General features: G+C 30.1%; 4 protein-coding genes across 6 annotated transcripts; 2 read left to right on the top strand and 2 right to left on the bottom strand.

Moving 5' to 3' along the window:
* The first annotated feature begins 1,810 nt into the window (after window positions 1-1,810).
* On the top strand, window positions 1,811-6,937 carry LOC124430629 (arrestin domain-containing protein 4). Of its 2 annotated transcripts, XM_046977490.1 has the most exons (7): window positions 1,812-2,525; window positions 3,854-3,978; window positions 4,351-4,568; window positions 5,493-5,639; window positions 5,885-6,106; window positions 6,193-6,395; window positions 6,523-6,937. In XM_046977490.1, the coding sequence occupies exons 1-6, from the start codon at window positions 2,413-2,415 to the stop codon at window positions 6,382-6,384; spliced, it is 1,017 nt and encodes a 338-aa protein (XP_046833446.1). In that variant the 5' UTR covers window positions 1,812-2,412; the 3' UTR covers window positions 6,385-6,395; window positions 6,523-6,937. The 2 variants fall into 2 exon arrangements, with proteins under 2 accessions (XP_046833445.1, XP_046833446.1); XM_046977489.1 differs by having other exon boundaries at window positions 1,811-2,525; window positions 6,193-6,937.
* Window positions 6,834-8,234, bottom strand: LOC124430631 (UPF0235 protein C15orf40 homolog). The gene is made up of 4 exons (XM_046977492.1): window positions 7,934-8,234; window positions 7,569-7,659; window positions 7,133-7,260; window positions 6,834-7,040 (listed from the first exon to the last, which is right to left on the bottom strand). Exons 1-4 carry the CDS (start codon window positions 8,030-8,032, stop codon window positions 6,951-6,953), a joined length of 408 nt encoding a protein of 135 aa, XP_046833448.1. The 5' UTR covers window positions 8,033-8,234; the 3' UTR covers window positions 6,834-6,950.
* LOC124430630 (coiled-coil domain-containing protein 124) lies at window positions 7,756-9,564 on the top strand. Its single transcript, XM_046977491.1, has 4 exons — window positions 7,756-7,913; window positions 8,255-8,419; window positions 8,542-8,816; window positions 8,917-9,564. Exons 2-4 carry the CDS (start codon window positions 8,261-8,263, stop codon window positions 9,110-9,112), a joined length of 630 nt encoding a protein of 209 aa, XP_046833447.1. The 5' UTR covers window positions 7,756-7,913; window positions 8,255-8,260; the 3' UTR covers window positions 9,113-9,564.
* LOC124430628 lies at window positions 9,243-16,404 on the bottom strand. Of its 2 annotated transcripts, none has more exons than XM_046977487.1 (4): window positions 16,249-16,404; window positions 10,874-13,117; window positions 10,129-10,510; window positions 9,243-10,034 (listed from the first exon to the last, which is right to left on the bottom strand). In XM_046977487.1, the coding sequence occupies exons 2-4, from the start codon at window positions 12,649-12,651 to the stop codon at window positions 9,909-9,911; spliced, it is 2,286 nt and encodes a 761-aa protein (XP_046833443.1). In that variant the 5' UTR covers window positions 12,652-13,117; window positions 16,249-16,404; the 3' UTR covers window positions 9,243-9,908. The 2 variants fall into 2 exon arrangements, with proteins under 2 accessions (XP_046833443.1, XP_046833442.1); XM_046977486.1 differs by having other exon boundaries at window positions 15,624-16,394.
* Window positions 16,405-16,462: the final 58 nt, after the last annotated feature.

The raw sequence follows: 16,462 nt of genomic DNA, 5'->3' as shown, positions 1-16,462 counted from the left end.
ACACATGTTTCGTAATCGTTTTAATTCTCTTGTTTTATTTTTTCTTTCTTTTTTTTTACTTTATAACCTGAAATCTATTGTTATAAAAAATAAGAACGAATGATAACAGGAGAAACAAAGAACTTTGTGTATTTAGAATTTACAATAATTACTTATCTGAAAAGGAGCTGTGTAATATCAACGAATTTATTAATCGATAGTGCGTTCTGACCCTTATCATTTCGATTCATTATATTAAATGCATCCAATCATGAAGTCCACAAATTGCAATTAATGGAAATGAATGGAATTATTAATAATCCTGTGTTAATTATGTATAACGATAATTATTATGATGCCTATAATAGAAATTATTATAACGTTATTTAAAATAAGTTATAACCTTTATTACCGTCATATTTATGTAAATTAAAATAATATGTAATCAAACATACAATATATATATATATATATATATATATATATATATATATATATATATATATATATATATATTGGATTGGTCAATAAGTAATGTCGGAATTTTTAATAAACAAAATACTGTATACGAAATAATATTATTTATTTCGATATAAGATACCATTGTTTTTTTATATAAAATACAATACTGTGTTATTTATTTAAATATAAATTACTAAACATTTTCAATAAAAAATATTATTCAATTATTATTATTCAATTATTATTATCAAATAAAAACATTTATAATATTATTTAATTTAGAATATAAACTATTGAAAATTTCTAACATTATTTACTTATCAATCCAATATATAAATATATATATATATATATATATATATATATATAATCCTTATATAAAATAAGAATTAGACTGTTTCAAATAAAAATTTAATGGAAAGATCTTTTTAACCTATAATTCGTCAAAAGCTTTGTTATTGGCTAGACTGCTAGACTATTGCCAGACGGGCGCCAGCTCCTTCGTATACTTCACATTTTCTGGAACGAATATCGACCTCTCCTCGTCCTGATTATTCCTCGCGATTCTTTATCACGCATGTTTTACTTTTCTCCTTCTATATGCGCTATATATAATGTTACTTTAAAAAAGCTTTTTTTTTCTTACACATTATTTTTTAATTTCGTTTAAAACAAAACTTTTATAATACACTTTATCGTATACAAATAAATATTTTATATTATATCATATAAATATATAATGAATATATAACATAATATAATTTTAATCTAATTCTTATCTATTATTAAAACAAAACAATGAGAAGTTCGGTGATTCGAAACAATCATTTACTTATGGCACTCTTATTAAATCTCTTCGCGTCATATAACTCGAAAATAATCGTAAAATTATTTTTCATGGTTACCAAAATAACGAATATAATCTTTGAATATATACGATCCTTACGTTGCATTTAATTTGCGAACAATGCAAATTTCACCATTTGCAGCAACAGTTAGGTAGTTCTCTTCGTGAGAAAAAATAAAAACATAAAAGAAAGAAAGAAAAAAATAAACAGAAAAAAAGAATAAGAAAAAATTATTTAAAAAACAATTTTATGATTTAATTTTATATATTTTCAAAAACGAACAACAGTGAAACATCTTATGTGAATAAAATAAAAAGTTAAAAAAAAAAAAAAAAGAAAAAAAAGAAAGAAAGAAAAAAAAATGAAAATATCTATCAAGTTAAAATCATGCAATCGGATTCGTTGAAACTCGATCGGACTCGGATTCGCCTGAAGGGAACGATCGGCTCGCTGATTGGTTGAAAACTAAGATCGTGAACAGGTAGGGAGCGAAAGTGAGCTACAACAGCGAGTACCAAGAATGGGCAGGAGTGCGTGTTGTGTGCTGTACGAGAGTGTCACGAGTTGGGTCCGTAGCCAGAGAGTTTCAATATCGTCACAGATTTCCAACGAACGTGCATACAAGTTCCTTTCATTTATCGTGTGAGATCAAAAGAGAGAGAGAGAGAGAGAGAGAGAGAGAGAGAGAAAGAGAGAGAAAAAGAAAAAGAATAACACAATATTTAACAACAATGTCGGCCATTTTGAAAATAATTTCATTGAATTTACATTTACCAAAAGAAAAATAAAACAATGTGAATTACTTTATAAGAAGAAAAATTATCAGAAAAAAAGAGAGAAAGAATTAAACGTGGGCAAGGTTATGGGCGTGCTCGGAGGATTCCTATTCAGTGGTTCTCATTTCTTCGTCATTCTGTTATATATCAAAGAAGCTTATATCTTCATACCAGTTTATTTCGATGTCGTTGATTCTTGATCGATATAACGTGGAAATAGTTGTGACGTAACGCCTGTGTGTGTGTTTCGTCCCTCAAAGATATATCTATCTATCTATCTATCTCTCTTTTTCTTCCTCTCTCTTTTTATACATATATATAAGGAAAAAGGAAACGCGATAAGAAGGATGACGCGTAAATTGAGCAAGTTCTTAATACTCTTCGACAATACCAATCTACTTTACTTTCCTGGTCATTTTTTATCCGGTCGTGTGCTTATCGAGCTTGACGATGAGGCATAGTAAGTTATACCATATATGTATATGTTTCACTTTCTATTACTACGCATGGTTTTCAATAATAAATTTAAAAATCATGAGAAAAACAATATGGCGTTGTTCTCAACTTCGATTTTTTTTTTAACACCGGGACTATCAAATACGTATACTTCATTTTTTTATTTTTTTATTGTTTTTTATATAATACCAAATATCTAAAATCGCAAACTATTTTTTCTTTATTTATTACGTGAGTTGTAATAAATTACGATTGTTTTTAAAGTACACGTCAAATTGATTGGTTGTATATCTATTGTTAACAAAAATACTAATACATTTTCATACATCATGTTTTATGTATTTATGTATGTAAATAAAGTGCAGAGCGAACGATTGGTCGATCGTTCGTCGCGTCGAAGTATAATGCGACTTTCTTGTAACATTAAAATGCCTTTGGCGTTTTCCAAAACTTTTTTAAAAATCCAGCACGCGTTCCATCGATACGTTTGTATGTACAACAACGGTTTAAAAAACATAGAAAACGTCTTTGGCATTTTAATTGAATATATTCAGTCGAATATTTGTGTTTCATCGAAAGATAGGTTGAAAGGTCCTTTCTTCTTCAAATTCTATTGCGCCTTTACGATATTTTGCAATGTTGTTCTTTGATCGAATAATACAAAACTTATTTAATTCTTTTTTTTTTTCTTTTCTTTTCTTTTCTTTTCTTTTTTTATCGAGCTATCTAATAACAAAGGAATATAATATATGCATTTACGAAACGTATTAACATATGTATATATATATATATTTGCATAAGTATAGTGACGTCACACTTCGTCATATTATTTATTTTATAATAAAAAAATTTGTATATACATACATATGTATATCGAAATGTTACACTGCTATAATTCAATTTAATAAGATAAGAATAATATAAGAAATGTATATATATATATATATATATATATATATATATATATATATATGTATATATGTAAAATGTATACTATATCATATACGAGGACGTATATGTTATAATAATAATTATTATGAAATAACAACGGAAACGGAAAGGAGCGTGAACTTGATTTCGTATGACATAAAATTGTTTTTTCCCTGTTTCCGGAATTTTTCATTCAGTAAAGGAGGCATAAAAGTACCGGCGACGACGGCATATTATGCCAACGTTCGTACAAGATATGCTTCCTTTATAATTTACGGTACAATAAACTCGACGATGCATTGTACGTATTTGCATACATACAAATACGAGGTTTCTTAATAACATACTTTATATATATATATATATATCTCCCTTTCTTACTTTCTCATTGCGTTATTTCAGCGTCTCTGGACTGCATTTTCACGTTGTTGGCGAAGGAGTTGTTCGTGTTCGTAGTCAACGTGCTGAAAGGGTCTACGATAAAGAGAACTATATAGATTTTCGAATGAGACTTCTCGGCGAACCGGGTAATTCTATTTATTTCTATCAGTCATCCCTCCCTTCACACCCCCCCCCCACCCACCGCCTAAAAAAAGAAAAAATTAAAAATAAATAAAATTATTGATACCACTTTATCGGAAATCTTTTTTTAAAGTTCATCGAAAGAGTCTAAAAAAAATTAGATTTTTAAGCAGTTAAAATATTTATTATATCGAGTTTATAATAATAATAATAATAATAATAATAATAATGAAATTATACAACAAAATTTGGATTCATTAACATTATCGTTAAATATTCATTTAGTTTCCGATAAAATGCTCTGGATCTTTTTTTTTTTTTATACCTCTTTCTAAAATTGGAAATGTATTAATTATTATTTCTTGTTTGATATTCAGGCGAAGGACCGTCGCTTTTATCACCGGGGATTCACAGTTTTCCTTTCAAATTGGGTTTACCTTTAGGCTTACCATCAACCTTCTTGGGCAAACATGGCTGGGTTCAATATTATTGCAAAGCTGCATTACGAGAACCAGGTGGATTGACCCATAAAAATCAACAGGTTTTCATCGTTATGAATCCAATCGATTTGAATCTCGAGCCACCGATTTTAGCGGTTAGTTAGTTATCTTGTTTGAAGATATTTTCGTTTATATCGATTAGATAAATATAAAACAAAATTATACGATAAGCTTTGTCATAGAAACTTTAATTTAATGTTATTTTCTCTTTGCTGTAAAATCATTCTGATATATGATTTATGCTCTTAATAACAGGAAAAACTTGAATATTTTCTTCGAAAGAGGGTCGACAGCCTCGTAACATTAAATATACGCTTTCTTTCGCGTGTTTAAGATTAAACGAATCCTCCGAAGCGTATTAACATAACCGAGTTTCAAATACTGGTCATTGACCTTTATGGAAAGCTATTATAAACAAGTAAATACGACTATTTTCGTATTACAATGGTCAAAAGGATATTTTAGAAATTAGGCTTATTTGAATCAGGCCCAAAATAAGAAGTTATGTAAAAAGATCCAATTCAAATTGATTTTATTATTTATTTATGCATAAATCTATTATCTCGTATCTTTAGATTTTATTTTGAAAATGTGTTAAGGGAATCATTCAAATAAAAATTCGATTCAGGAATGTAGTACATATATACATATATATATATATATATATATATATATATATATATATATATATATATATATATAAATGAAAAGGGAACGACAGTTTTCGTTTATGTTCCAGCGACAATAATACATAAGTAGCAGCAATATGAGATAATAGTTACGTAGGCACGTGACATTGAGAATGAAACGTAGCCGCATTATTGCTACTGTTATGTATTTTCTCGTTACGGTCGACTCGTTCGATCCTCAAGCGCTCTCTAGTTGTGCAACTATGATGAACTTTCAAAATATTCCGCCATAAGGTCGTACTAGTGTTACCAACCTACGAGTTTTCTATATTCTAGTAACATAAAGGAATGTAGTAATATATATATACTTTTCTTTCTGTATGGTTGTAGCAACCAGCGAGGCAAGAGATCGAACAACGCGTTGGTGTATCATGTGTCTCGAGTGGTCCGGTTTTATGTCGAGTAAGTTTAGATCGTGGCGGATATGTACCTGGTGAAACCATCGGAATCTCTGCTACCGTTAATAATCGTAGCAAGGTACGTGGGTATATAATTATTTCAATATTTTTATTCTCAATGATAAAGTAACGGCATTTTTATGCTTCCTGCGCACATGATGAAAATGAACTCTCTCCATGATCGAAATTATTATCATGATTACAACAAAATTCTGATGATATTTATTTAACCGTTAAAATGGTTTTTGTTTTGCACGTTATTGATTTTTTTTTTTATTTTTTTTTTTTTATTTTTTTTAATACAATTATTAAACGATTCTACAGGTTACGATGAAATCGACGAAAGCATCTCTGACCGAAACGATTCAATATCTATGTCGTGGTAAAGTACTTGCGAGTGAAACTCGAGAACTAGCTAGCGTTTCAAGGGGAAAAATTCGACCAGGCGAAGGCGAAGAATGGTTGAACGAACAAATGTATGTTCCACCATTACCACCCACGAATTTGAGAGGGTGTCATTTGATCAACGTACTGTATCATGTTTATGTATGTATTGAGCTACTTGGATAAAATGATATTCATTATATGATTCATGATATAAATCTTATGTAATATATTTCTATTTAATGTAGTTTGTTATAAGCCCAAAGAGCTTGAACAAGGAAATAAAACTACAGATACCAATTGTACTAGCCACTTATCCGCTCAGGCAAGAAGGAGCACCGGCAGGTACAGCGCCTTCTAAACGAGGAGCTCATTATCCTTCAACGCTGCCAATTTTTAGACCATGGCTCGATGACAAAGCTTTTGAGATACAGGAATGAATGTATTAAATGTATGTTAATATTATTCATTCCTTTTCCCTTCTTTTTTTTTTTGTCCAATTTGAAATCATGGATGCAAAGCAAATGTTATCAAAATGTGTGTAATAACCAAAATACGATGATTCTGATTTCTTCTAGACGTTTGAGATATCGAAGAAGATGAAATACGCTTATAACAATGCTTCGTAATCTTACCTTTGAAAGATCTGAATTATCCAATTAATATTTCTTGATCCAAACATTGGATTTATTCTAATGGAATACTCGAGATCTTAATGAAATAGTTAACTAATTTTATTGAATATTTAATTGCAAAATCCTACTAAAGATGTTTTATATATTAATACATTTTTAATATTTTAAATACTTAAGATAGTATTAGGGATAAAAATCCGTCCATTTTCAAATTTCAAATAATTAAGATATTTTTTAATATTAATAGATTAAGATATTTTTTAAATTGCCTTATATTTTATGTACAGCAGATATGAATTATATTGAGAATAGAAGTGATGAAAGAAAAATAATATAATAAAAAATGTTGACAAATCAAGTTTTAGCATTGGTTAATTATCAATTTCCTTTTTAAATCTTTGCAGCGCTTCATCTACTGTAATCCCAGTCGCAGTGATTACTTTTTGCCTACCTTTGGATCCCTTAAAAAAGATAAATTACATAATATATATATATATATACATATACACAAGAAAGAAAGTAACTTAGAAATAAAAAATGATCAATTACTAACTCGATCCAACATTACATCAGATTTTCTTAAACCTAATACAGAGGCTAAATATTTAATCAGTTCAGTATTTGCTTCACCTTGTACAGGAGGTGCAGATATTGCAACACCTACAGCTTCTTCTGAAATATCTGTTATATACAATTAATAATGTTAAGAATAAAAGTCTTAAATTTATGATGGTTATTCAGGGATAAACATATTTGGAGATCGTATATCTTTATAGGAGGTATACAAGGTAACAGGAGTCTAACTGTTAGTGAATTTATGTTTTACAACTAGGAGTAAAGAATCTTATTTAATACTTCCTATTTCTTGTATATCTTCATCTTAATTAATTGATTCACGTAAATAATCTCCTTTGAAGACATCCAAATAATTTAACTTAATTAATTGTAAAACCCAAGTCATTTAATTGATCTGACTTTATATTTATTACCTGTAATACCGTTATGTTTAGCTCCAGGTTTCGCTTGAATTTTTATTTGTATTTTTCCATCTTTATTAACAGTTATAGGTCCTGTGGTTATCTGTTTAAATACGAAAAAGAAAAAGAAGATGTTATAAAATTTCTTAATTGACAAGTTAAATTATATTTACAATTACAACGCGTCTCAGTGCGGAAGTACAATTATGCGAGAGATTACGCGAGCGACATCTGGTAAAATTAGTTTACTTTCGCTCAAGTTGGCGGGTGCATTTACAGAAAATGTTATGTTATTGTCATAATAGGTGATCAATTCTCTATCAGAGTTCATTATCCTGATTTCTTTGTGTTAAATTGGTAAGCAAAGAACAATTTACCGTATTATTTATATCGCCAATCTGAGCTTTTTTAGTTTTCTTGCCACCTTGTTTCGACATTTCTCGGTTAACAATTACGTATCGTAGAAATTTATTCATTTAGATAATTTCATAATAAAATTTAATTGAACGTTCGTTAATTCATTGATACGTTATATTCGATTATTAAGAAAATATTGTTATTCGATATTATACGTTCTCTAACCTCAACAACTTTAGTGACTGCAATCTGCGCGTGTTACAGTATTGCCAACCTATCAACGATTGAATCTTTTTACCCGCGTAATTTCAAACGTAATAATAATTCTCTTTTCTTATTAGATCATCATGCCTAAGAAATTCGTTGGTGAGAATAGCAAGGCTGTAGCAGCCAGGGCAAGAAAAGCTGCTGCTAAGGAAGCTGAAAATACAAAGAAAGCTTTGGAAGCTGAAGAGAAAGCTTGGCAGGATGACGACAAACAAGTATTAAAGAAGAAACAGAAACAGGTATGTGTTTTGATAGTGTTACATTCTATATTAAAAGAAATAATTGACAATATTTATTGTGTTTACATAAAAGATACAAATGTCTATAATAATTATGCGATATTGTATCGATTTTGATACAGGAGGAACTCGAGAAGAAAAGACAGCAACAATTAGAAAAGAAGGCTGAAGTGAAAGCTCTATTAGAAAAAGAAATGGCAACTATAAAAGTAGGAGGCAAACAACCTACTGCTAAAATTACAAAGGCTGAAATAATGGCAGCTATGGAGAAGCGCAATCAAGCTGCGAAAAGTGAGAAGAAAAAGGAAGAAGAAAAACCAATCGAAGAAAATTTGAATAGGATTATTGTCGAAGGCGAAAGTGCACATGGTATAGACGAAGCATTATCGATTTTAAGGTGAATATTAGAAAATATTAGATAATTTACGATACCGTTAATGTTTTTTTTTTATTCATTTACGTATATACTATGCTAAATTATTTTTATATTTTTATAGCGTGAAAGATTCGGAAGTTGATCGTCATCCCGAGAAACGTATGAAAGCTGCTTATGCAAGTTTTGAAGAGAAAATGATGCCTATTATTAAGGAACAAAATCCTACTTTGAGGCTCAGTCAATTGAAACAGATTTTGAAAAAAGAGTGGATGAAATCTCCTGAAAATCCGCTCAATCAAAAGCTTTTTAACAATTGATATTAGTGGTATATTCATTGATAGTCTGCGCACTTTCACATGACTGAATATAACTTTCTTATCTTAAATGTTTGAAAAAAAAGGAAAAAAAAAAAAAAAAAAGTAATATGTGTAAGTATAACAGATAAAATTGGTTCACAGTTTTATTGTAAACGAATAAGTTATATTCCAAAATGCTATAGGATATAAAAAAAATTAACATAATATAAAACATCTTTGGTGCAACTTATGCGCGAATCTATAATAGCCTCCGTTCGGTATCTTAAATCTTTGCTTATTGACAGAGAGACCTTTGTCGAAGTTTATAGAAAGATTCTAAAAAAATATCTTAAAAAATATATGTTTTGGCACATTTATCATGCTGTAGGTGTAGAAGATATTTTTACAATTTCGCAATTGTCGTATCATTCAATGGAAAGTAATAAAACCATAACAAAGTAGAGCTCGAAAAAGAGAAGTTTTAGTTTTATCAAGAATCTGTCCTCTTATACAGACTTAAGATTTCTTTAAAAATGTAAAATCAGCTATAATAAAACTAATAACGCACGCGAAACTTTTCTATGTATGTATGTATGTATCTATGTACACTTTAAATATTTAATCAAAGGAAAAATTATAAAAAGGGAAAGAGGACTATTAACATATTTTTTTATCTAATTTTTATCTAATTTTTATCTAATTTTGTATCTAACTACGAGCTTGATACCCGTAAGAGAACTTGATGTTTCAATACGATCATTGCTTATTCGAGATTATATCCTCTGCTGGAATTAACAATATCGAAATACTAATATTGCTACCAGTTCTTATTCTTCCATAAATCTATGAAACAGTGAATCATATGATTCAGTTGATCAGGACAATCCGTCATGGGTGTGTGCCCTGCACTTGGAATAGCTTCGAGGAAAGCCTTCAGCATAGTCTAAAAAGGAAGAAAAAAAAAACAAAAACAAACAAACAAGTGGAAGAAAGAAGTATAGAATAGAAGATGTATTTCAATAGAAGTATTAACTAACCCTTTCCATCTGACACTCTTGTACGAGTGATACTTTGTTATCTCTCAATCCATGTATAAGAAGAGTAGGTGTAAAAATTCTTCTATGAAAAACGTAGTCCCCTTCAGGCCAAGCCATCCCATCCAAAACATATTTCATATGAGATGGCCATTGTTCGATTGGTTCAGGACCACAATAAGGATGTTGACGACCTCTTGCGGAATACAGTATATCTCTATGAAGGCCGCACATCAAAAGTGGTGACAAAATAGCTCTTAGAAAGCATCGGCCAGCACCTTCTCTCGTAGGCGGTGCCAATGGTGTTGGACCACCACCGGATATTAAAACAAGCTGATGAATATTGCTGTCATATTTGCAAGCCAATGCTGTTGCAAAACTGCATCTATAAAAGAAACGCCATCGCCATTGCCATCGCCGCTGCCGCCACCGCCACCGCCACCGCCGCCACCAACGACGACGACGACGACGAAGACGACGACGACGACGACGACGACGATGATGATGATAATGATGAAAAGAAGAAATTTCTTATTGCGTTAAACATTAATTCCAATAGCCCACGAAGTAGTCAAGCAAAAATTATTCAAACGTTACACACGTGTAGGTAGTAATTACCTAGCTAGCCATGAACAGTTTAAAAAGAAAGTCCACGATGTTCTTTGAATTATGATACTATCTACCATAAATATTAAACGCGTATGTATGTGTATATATATATACAGGAATATTTGTTAAAAAAATTTACCCATAATTATGTGCTATCAGTATACACTTTTGACCTGGTTCAAAAGCGTAATAATGTAGTACTGTCTCCAGATCCTTCAACAATTTGCTAAACGTATAATCCTTCGATCGGTCAGGTGATGAGCTCATACCATGTCCTAAAAGATCAGGAGCGATGCAAGGATAACCCATAGCCGAGAAATATTCTAATTGATGTTCGAATATCTCTGCTGACGAACCAAACCCATGTAAAAAGACCAATGTTGGTTTACGATTTCTTCGAAATATCACATAATCATGTGGAATTTGTTCGCAATTAGACAATCTCGTAGATTCTTCCAAGTTAGGCCATCTTTTTCTATAATCCTCCATTTCCAAAGGTTTAGTTTCTTTTCTAGTATTAATTACCTCTAATCGTTCATCATCGTTCTTACGTTTCGATCTTCTTTCAATATTCGCACGAAATCTTGCACAAAATTTCGTCTCAATCGTTGTCTCCTTTCTCTCTGATAATTCCAAATCATCATTTTCTAATTCTAATCGTACATTTTCAAATTTAGGATCATCGATAGATTCCTCTAATTGTCTGATATCCATTATATTTTTTTCGTCATTAATTTCATTGTCATTTAATATGATTACATCCTTTAATTTTGTTAACTTATTTTCTTCATCATTTTCAATGATCTCTCGGGAAGATTCGTTATATTTCTCATCTTCGTTTGTTCTCAGATCTTCCCAGCTATTTCTCAAAGGGGTTCTACCTAATTTTTCGTCGATTATTCGTAAGAGAGATTGCTCGAGACTTGGTTCTTGATCAGGTTGAAATTCTATTGTTTCGACGCTATTTATACCGGAATCTATACAATCCAATTGTTCTAAAATGACCTCCGTACCGATCGTACGAGTACGTAAATAAAAGTCAAGAGAATCAGGATCGTGTGCCGATCCAATGAAAGCACGATTTATATATCCTTGATCGTTTTTCGTTCTTTCCACGTTCAACTTTTCATCTTCTTGAATCTTCTTATCGTCAGCATGAAAGGAAAAACTAATTTCATTAAAAATTTCTTCCCCTTTAGCTTTCGAAGACGATTGTTGATGATCTAATTTTGATCTTTCTTTCGTAACTTTACGATCATTTTTAAGAATCAAATTTGAATCATTCGAATTAGCAACATATTTAATCGTATCGTCTAATATTTCCTCGAGCAATACATTGATGTATCTTTCGAGATCCTTAACAATTTTATTTTTAGCTTTTTGTTCCTCGTTCGACGAGGAGTTTAAAGATAAATTTTTCGAAGGATCAAGTACAACTTTGTCCTTTGTTTTTTTCTCATTATTATTATCAAGTTTCGCGTCGGGTATTTGCAATTTTTGAAGATTAGCCGATACCCTTTGCTCAAGTTCTTCGATATCTCTTGCTGATTTTTCAGGAGTCTCGTAAAGACTATTTCTAATACGATTCAATTCCGTAGAAATAATTTCTTCGTCGTTCGTGCTCAATCTATTAGATTGACGAAAAGAACATCTACAATGATTCGACGAATGCGGTCTTTTTGACCAACGAGCAAAAAAATTATCATTTATCGATTCGGGCCTATCACTCGTGTTCTCATAATACCATTCACCTTTTAAACTTGGTTTTAATACTCTCAAAGTTCTACGTGGTGCTACGATGAAAAAATCACAATCTTCTAATTCTACCGTAGCCGGACCAATTCGATTACGATTTTTCCAATATTCGAAAAATTTCACGTACCATCTTGGCTCGATAGTTTGCTCTTTCGTACTCATTTCGAATGATTTTCAAATCGTTAAGATCATTGTGTTTGATCGACGATTAACATAATCGAATTTATTTATCTGATTTGAGGACCAAATTTGGACACTAATCGAATCATTCGTACATCCTTAATAATTCATTAATATATTCCTATTACGTTGAACGAATAGCTTATCCAATCGAAGAAGAGAATTTTTATTCGTAAATGGTATTCGAAATTCTCTTTGCTATTTATGTATATAAGATGATATGTATCTTTTAGGCTCTTCCGTTCCTTTGTTTAGAACTTTGATTATTATTATTGTTATCGCTATTACACAAGTAAGAGATGTTTTCGCAAGAAACAAGTTTACACAACTTTTCTACGAAGAATAAGTTGCAGTTGTTCGTTCGGAAAAAGAAACTTCTTCGTATGAAAGTTTTTCCAAATTCTTTTTCTAGACGGAAATTTCTTGTCCTTTATCTTCGTCTTCTAATCTAAAGAGAAAGATAAAAAAGGCGGATTATTATCATTCTTTTTATTTTTCTACTAGTAAATAGTCAATTTGAAAGATAAAAGTAATATATATATATATATATATATATATATATATATATATATGTATGTATATATATATATTACTTTTATTCTATCTCCCTCTCACACATATAAACATACACACACACAGATATTTGCGGTAAGATAATTAATGTAAATGAATGGATAATCGTTTGAGCGTATCTTAACGTTTAGTAATTTCTTACAAAGAATCGTCGACTCATCGATATAAATGATAGTCTTTTGTGTATAATAGACTTCAAATATTTCTTACGTTATTTCATTTTCAATCATTCTAACAAGTTATAAAAGTAATTCACGTACTTGTTTATATGAAAAATAATACTCATGTATCGTGTGTGAAAAGTGTCATTCATACTTGTATCGTATATAATATAATATTAACGTATGTGTTTTTCTTTGTCTGAAAAGTAGTATCGATACATGTGCATATTTGTGTATTTAAGATTAAGCTTGTAACATGTGTGCGTAATATGTATGTGTATTTGAATCTATGTGAAAGAAAGTAAAAAATATCGATAAATTACAGAGCGAGTGAGTGTTACCTAGCGATAAGTTTGAAATACGAGAATATTGAGATTTATGTGATTTATATTTCGTGTTAATTAATCGAGAAAGTATTTATAATAATTTCATTTGTTTTTTTTTTTAATAATAATTATTTCTATGTAAATTAATCATATTTAGTTATCAATATTTATTCTCTATTAATCATCTTGATTCCTTTTTTTTTCTCTTTCGATCAATGATCTATTCTGTATTAATTAATTAGTCGTATTTAGATATCGATTACATTATTTCTTTTTTTTCTTTTATGAATCATTGAATGTTGATCCTCTTTTTAATTATCGATCTTTCCCATGTCAATTAATTATTTCGTTTTATTTTCTTGAATAATTTTGTTTACTGAATATTTTTTTTTTTTTTATTTTTTATTTTTTTAATCAGTGATTTCTCTCTATTTCAAGTCGATCAAACCGGATTATGATAAATCGATATTACTTAGGAAATATGCTTAAGTTATATGAATAACTTGTAATCATATCAGAAACATTTTCACGAAAGAAAAGTTTTTAGAATAGAAAGTTGGAAATCTCGTATTATATGAACTAGCGGTTCTAACGTTCTCTAGTGAGAGTCTCGAATTAATATTCTTGAATTCTTCATATCATATATATTGCGGTTATCAAACGTATGATACATGCATACATACATACATATGGATCGACTTTCATTTTAGAAAATTCTAAAGTCACCATGAATAGAAATCAAAATTAATAATTATTTATTGTTAACATAATCATTAATATTTGTTAAGATATATTATCATAATCTTTTCTACGAACTTTCTTAAATTCATTTTCATTTGAGAATATCTTCTTTTCGAATATTAATGATAATAATAATAATAATAATAATAATAACAATTATTATTATTATTATTATTATTATTATTATTATTATATATATATTATATAATAATTATATATATTATTATTATTATTATTATTATATAATTCATAGAAAATCTTATCATTAATAGTTTACTCGGTTTATCATTATTAATGTTTATTTAATTTTTACAATAACATTTTTATTTTCAAATCTATTTCATATACAATCGTACGCTCAATATATTATATCATTATTTAATAAATCAATTGTTATAATTTTTTTTAATTTATTCGATTTCATAATAACGAACAAACAAGATTAAGAAAATTTATCTGACATTAACAATAGATTTTAATGAATAGTAAAATAAGATATTTGGAATTGTTTATTTTGATAGTATTTAGTGTCAAAGTTGATTCTTTTGTGTAATATGTGTGTAAATTGGAGTTGCTCGAGTTGAAAAGTGCTTTTTGTTCCGAACTAAGAGAAGGGTTAAGCCTCTTTGCCTTTCGTAAATGCATCCGACCTTCAAAGCACGCTCGTCGAGTATCAAAGTTGACCGCCGGGAGCTTTTCTCACTCTTCATTCATCGTCAGACACTTGTTGCGTCGATTATTGGTTCTCAACTTGAACTAACCACAATCTCTTTACAATATATAATACGAATATTTCTTTTCTTTATCGTTTTCATTAAATTATTATTTAGAAAGAACGAATATATTTTTCAATTGTTTTTATTTATTTAAATATATAATAATTTTTCTTTAAATAGTCGTTTAAATATAAATTTTCACAAACGTCAAGTGATCTATGAGAACCTCCTTCATGCGAATGGAGTGAAACGCATAAGTGTTTTCCCTCTTAACCTCTAAAGAATGAAAGAGAGAGAGAGAGAGAGAGAGAGAGAGAGAGAGAGAGAGAGGGAGGAGAGAGAGAGAGAGAGAGAGATAGCAACCCTTTTAGGATGATTAAGTACTCTTAATGATCTTCTTATCGCTTAAGAAAACTAAAACTTAACCTTCTACACACCTTGAGTCCAGAATGGCAACCACGCTGACGACAAGGACACAAACATCACTAACGGAGTAATGTAGTATCACTAATAGTAGTAGTAGTAGTAGTAGTAGTAGTAATAGTAGTAGTAGCAGTACTAGTAGTAGTAGTAGTAGTAGCAGTAGTTAAAGTAGTAGTATATAGTAATAGTAGTAGTAATACTATGTTCATAGTAGTAACAATGAAAGTAACGGAAAGTAAATCATTAACGGTTTCCGAAGGTTAGTGTCACACTAATCATAAATCGAGTTAAATATATGTATGTATGTATATATATATTTAACAATTTCTAAATGGACCAATAGACTAAGAGAATTCTAGTTCGTTGAGGAAAAGGCACGTAAGGACACACACGCACATATACACAGACACTGTGAATAATTATTTTCACTCGAACGATCGATCGATCTAATCATTTTTAAAGAAAAAAGAAATCGATAATTCGGTTATCGTTTGACCAATCAGAGGATACTTGCTCTTGGACCACCAACGACGATTAAGAGATCTAAATATTTTTTTTCCCTTTTTTTTTTTCTTTTCTTCTTTATGACAACTATAATCTCAAGAATAAATTATTAAACAAAAACGCTTGGAAGCTCACCGTGTCGTAGAGACGTGCCGACTGATTCAACGTCGAAGTAACAGCGCGCATTTTCGTGGGCGTGGAAGCACGATATCGAGACGGGAAAATTAAGGACGATCGGCTACGAGCCGCGCGCCTCGGGTCACGGCGGCCATTGCGCGTCTCACTCGCTCGTTCTTGCTAACGTGAATCGAACGCGAGAGTGCGCCACCCCACTCTTCGGCTTCGCGAG

The sequence above is a fragment of the Vespa crabro genome, chromosome 19, assembly GCF_910589235.1.
Source record: "Vespa crabro chromosome 19, iyVesCrab1.2, whole genome shotgun sequence".
Taxonomy (NCBI): Eukaryota; Metazoa; Arthropoda; class Insecta; order Hymenoptera; family Vespidae; genus Vespa; species Vespa crabro.
Note: the sequence above shows the minus strand (reverse complement) of the source record. Positions and strands in the feature narration are given on the sequence as shown.

What these genes read in the sequence shown, in the direction of transcription:
- LOC124430629 (XM_046977489.1), top strand. Translation starts at nt 2,413, where the DNA reads ATGACGCGTAAATTGAGCAAGTTCTTAATACTCTTCGACAATACCAAT. An exon ending in GAGACTTCTCGGCGAACCGG is followed by an intron (nt 3,979 to 4,350) that starts GTAATTCTATTT and finishes TTTGATATTCAG; the next exon opens with GCGAAGGACCGTCGCTTTTA. An exon ending in ACGTACTGTATCATGTTTAT is followed by an intron (nt 6,107 to 6,192) that starts GTATGTATTGAG and finishes TATTTAATGTAG; the next exon opens with TTTGTTATAAGCCCAAAGAG.
- LOC124430631 (XM_046977492.1), bottom strand. Translation starts at nt 8,032, where the DNA reads ATGAATAAATTTCTACGATACGTAATTGTTAACCGAGAAATGTCGAAA. An exon ending in TAAACATAACGGTATTACAG is followed by an intron (nt 7,261 to 7,568) that starts GTAATAAATATA and finishes TGTATATAACAG; the next exon opens with ATATTTCAGAAGAAGCTGTA. An exon ending in CTGATGTAATGTTGGATCGA is followed by an intron (nt 7,041 to 7,132) that starts GTTAGTAATTGA and finishes ATCTTTTTTAAG; the next exon opens with GGATCCAAAGGTAGGCAAAA.
- LOC124430630 (XM_046977491.1), top strand. Translation starts at nt 8,261, where the DNA reads ATGCCTAAGAAATTCGTTGGTGAGAATAGCAAGGCTGTAGCAGCCAGG. An exon ending in TAAAGAAGAAACAGAAACAG is followed by an intron (nt 8,420 to 8,541) that starts GTATGTGTTTTG and finishes ATTTTGATACAG; the next exon opens with GAGGAACTCGAGAAGAAAAG. An exon ending in GAAGCATTATCGATTTTAAG is followed by an intron (nt 8,817 to 8,916) that starts GTGAATATTAGA and finishes ATATTTTTATAG; the next exon opens with CGTGAAAGATTCGGAAGTTG.
- LOC124430628 (XM_046977487.1), bottom strand. Translation starts at nt 12,651, where the DNA reads ATGAGTACGAAAGAGCAAACTATCGAGCCAAGATGGTACGTGAAATTT. An exon ending in CTGATAGCACATAATTATGG is followed by an intron (nt 10,511 to 10,873) that starts GTAAATTTTTTT and finishes TTTCTTTTATAG; the next exon opens with ATGCAGTTTTGCAACAGCAT. An exon ending in AAGAGTGTCAGATGGAAAGG is followed by an intron (nt 10,035 to 10,128) that starts GTTAGTTAATAC and finishes CTTCCTTTTTAG; the next exon opens with ACTATGCTGAAGGCTTTCCT.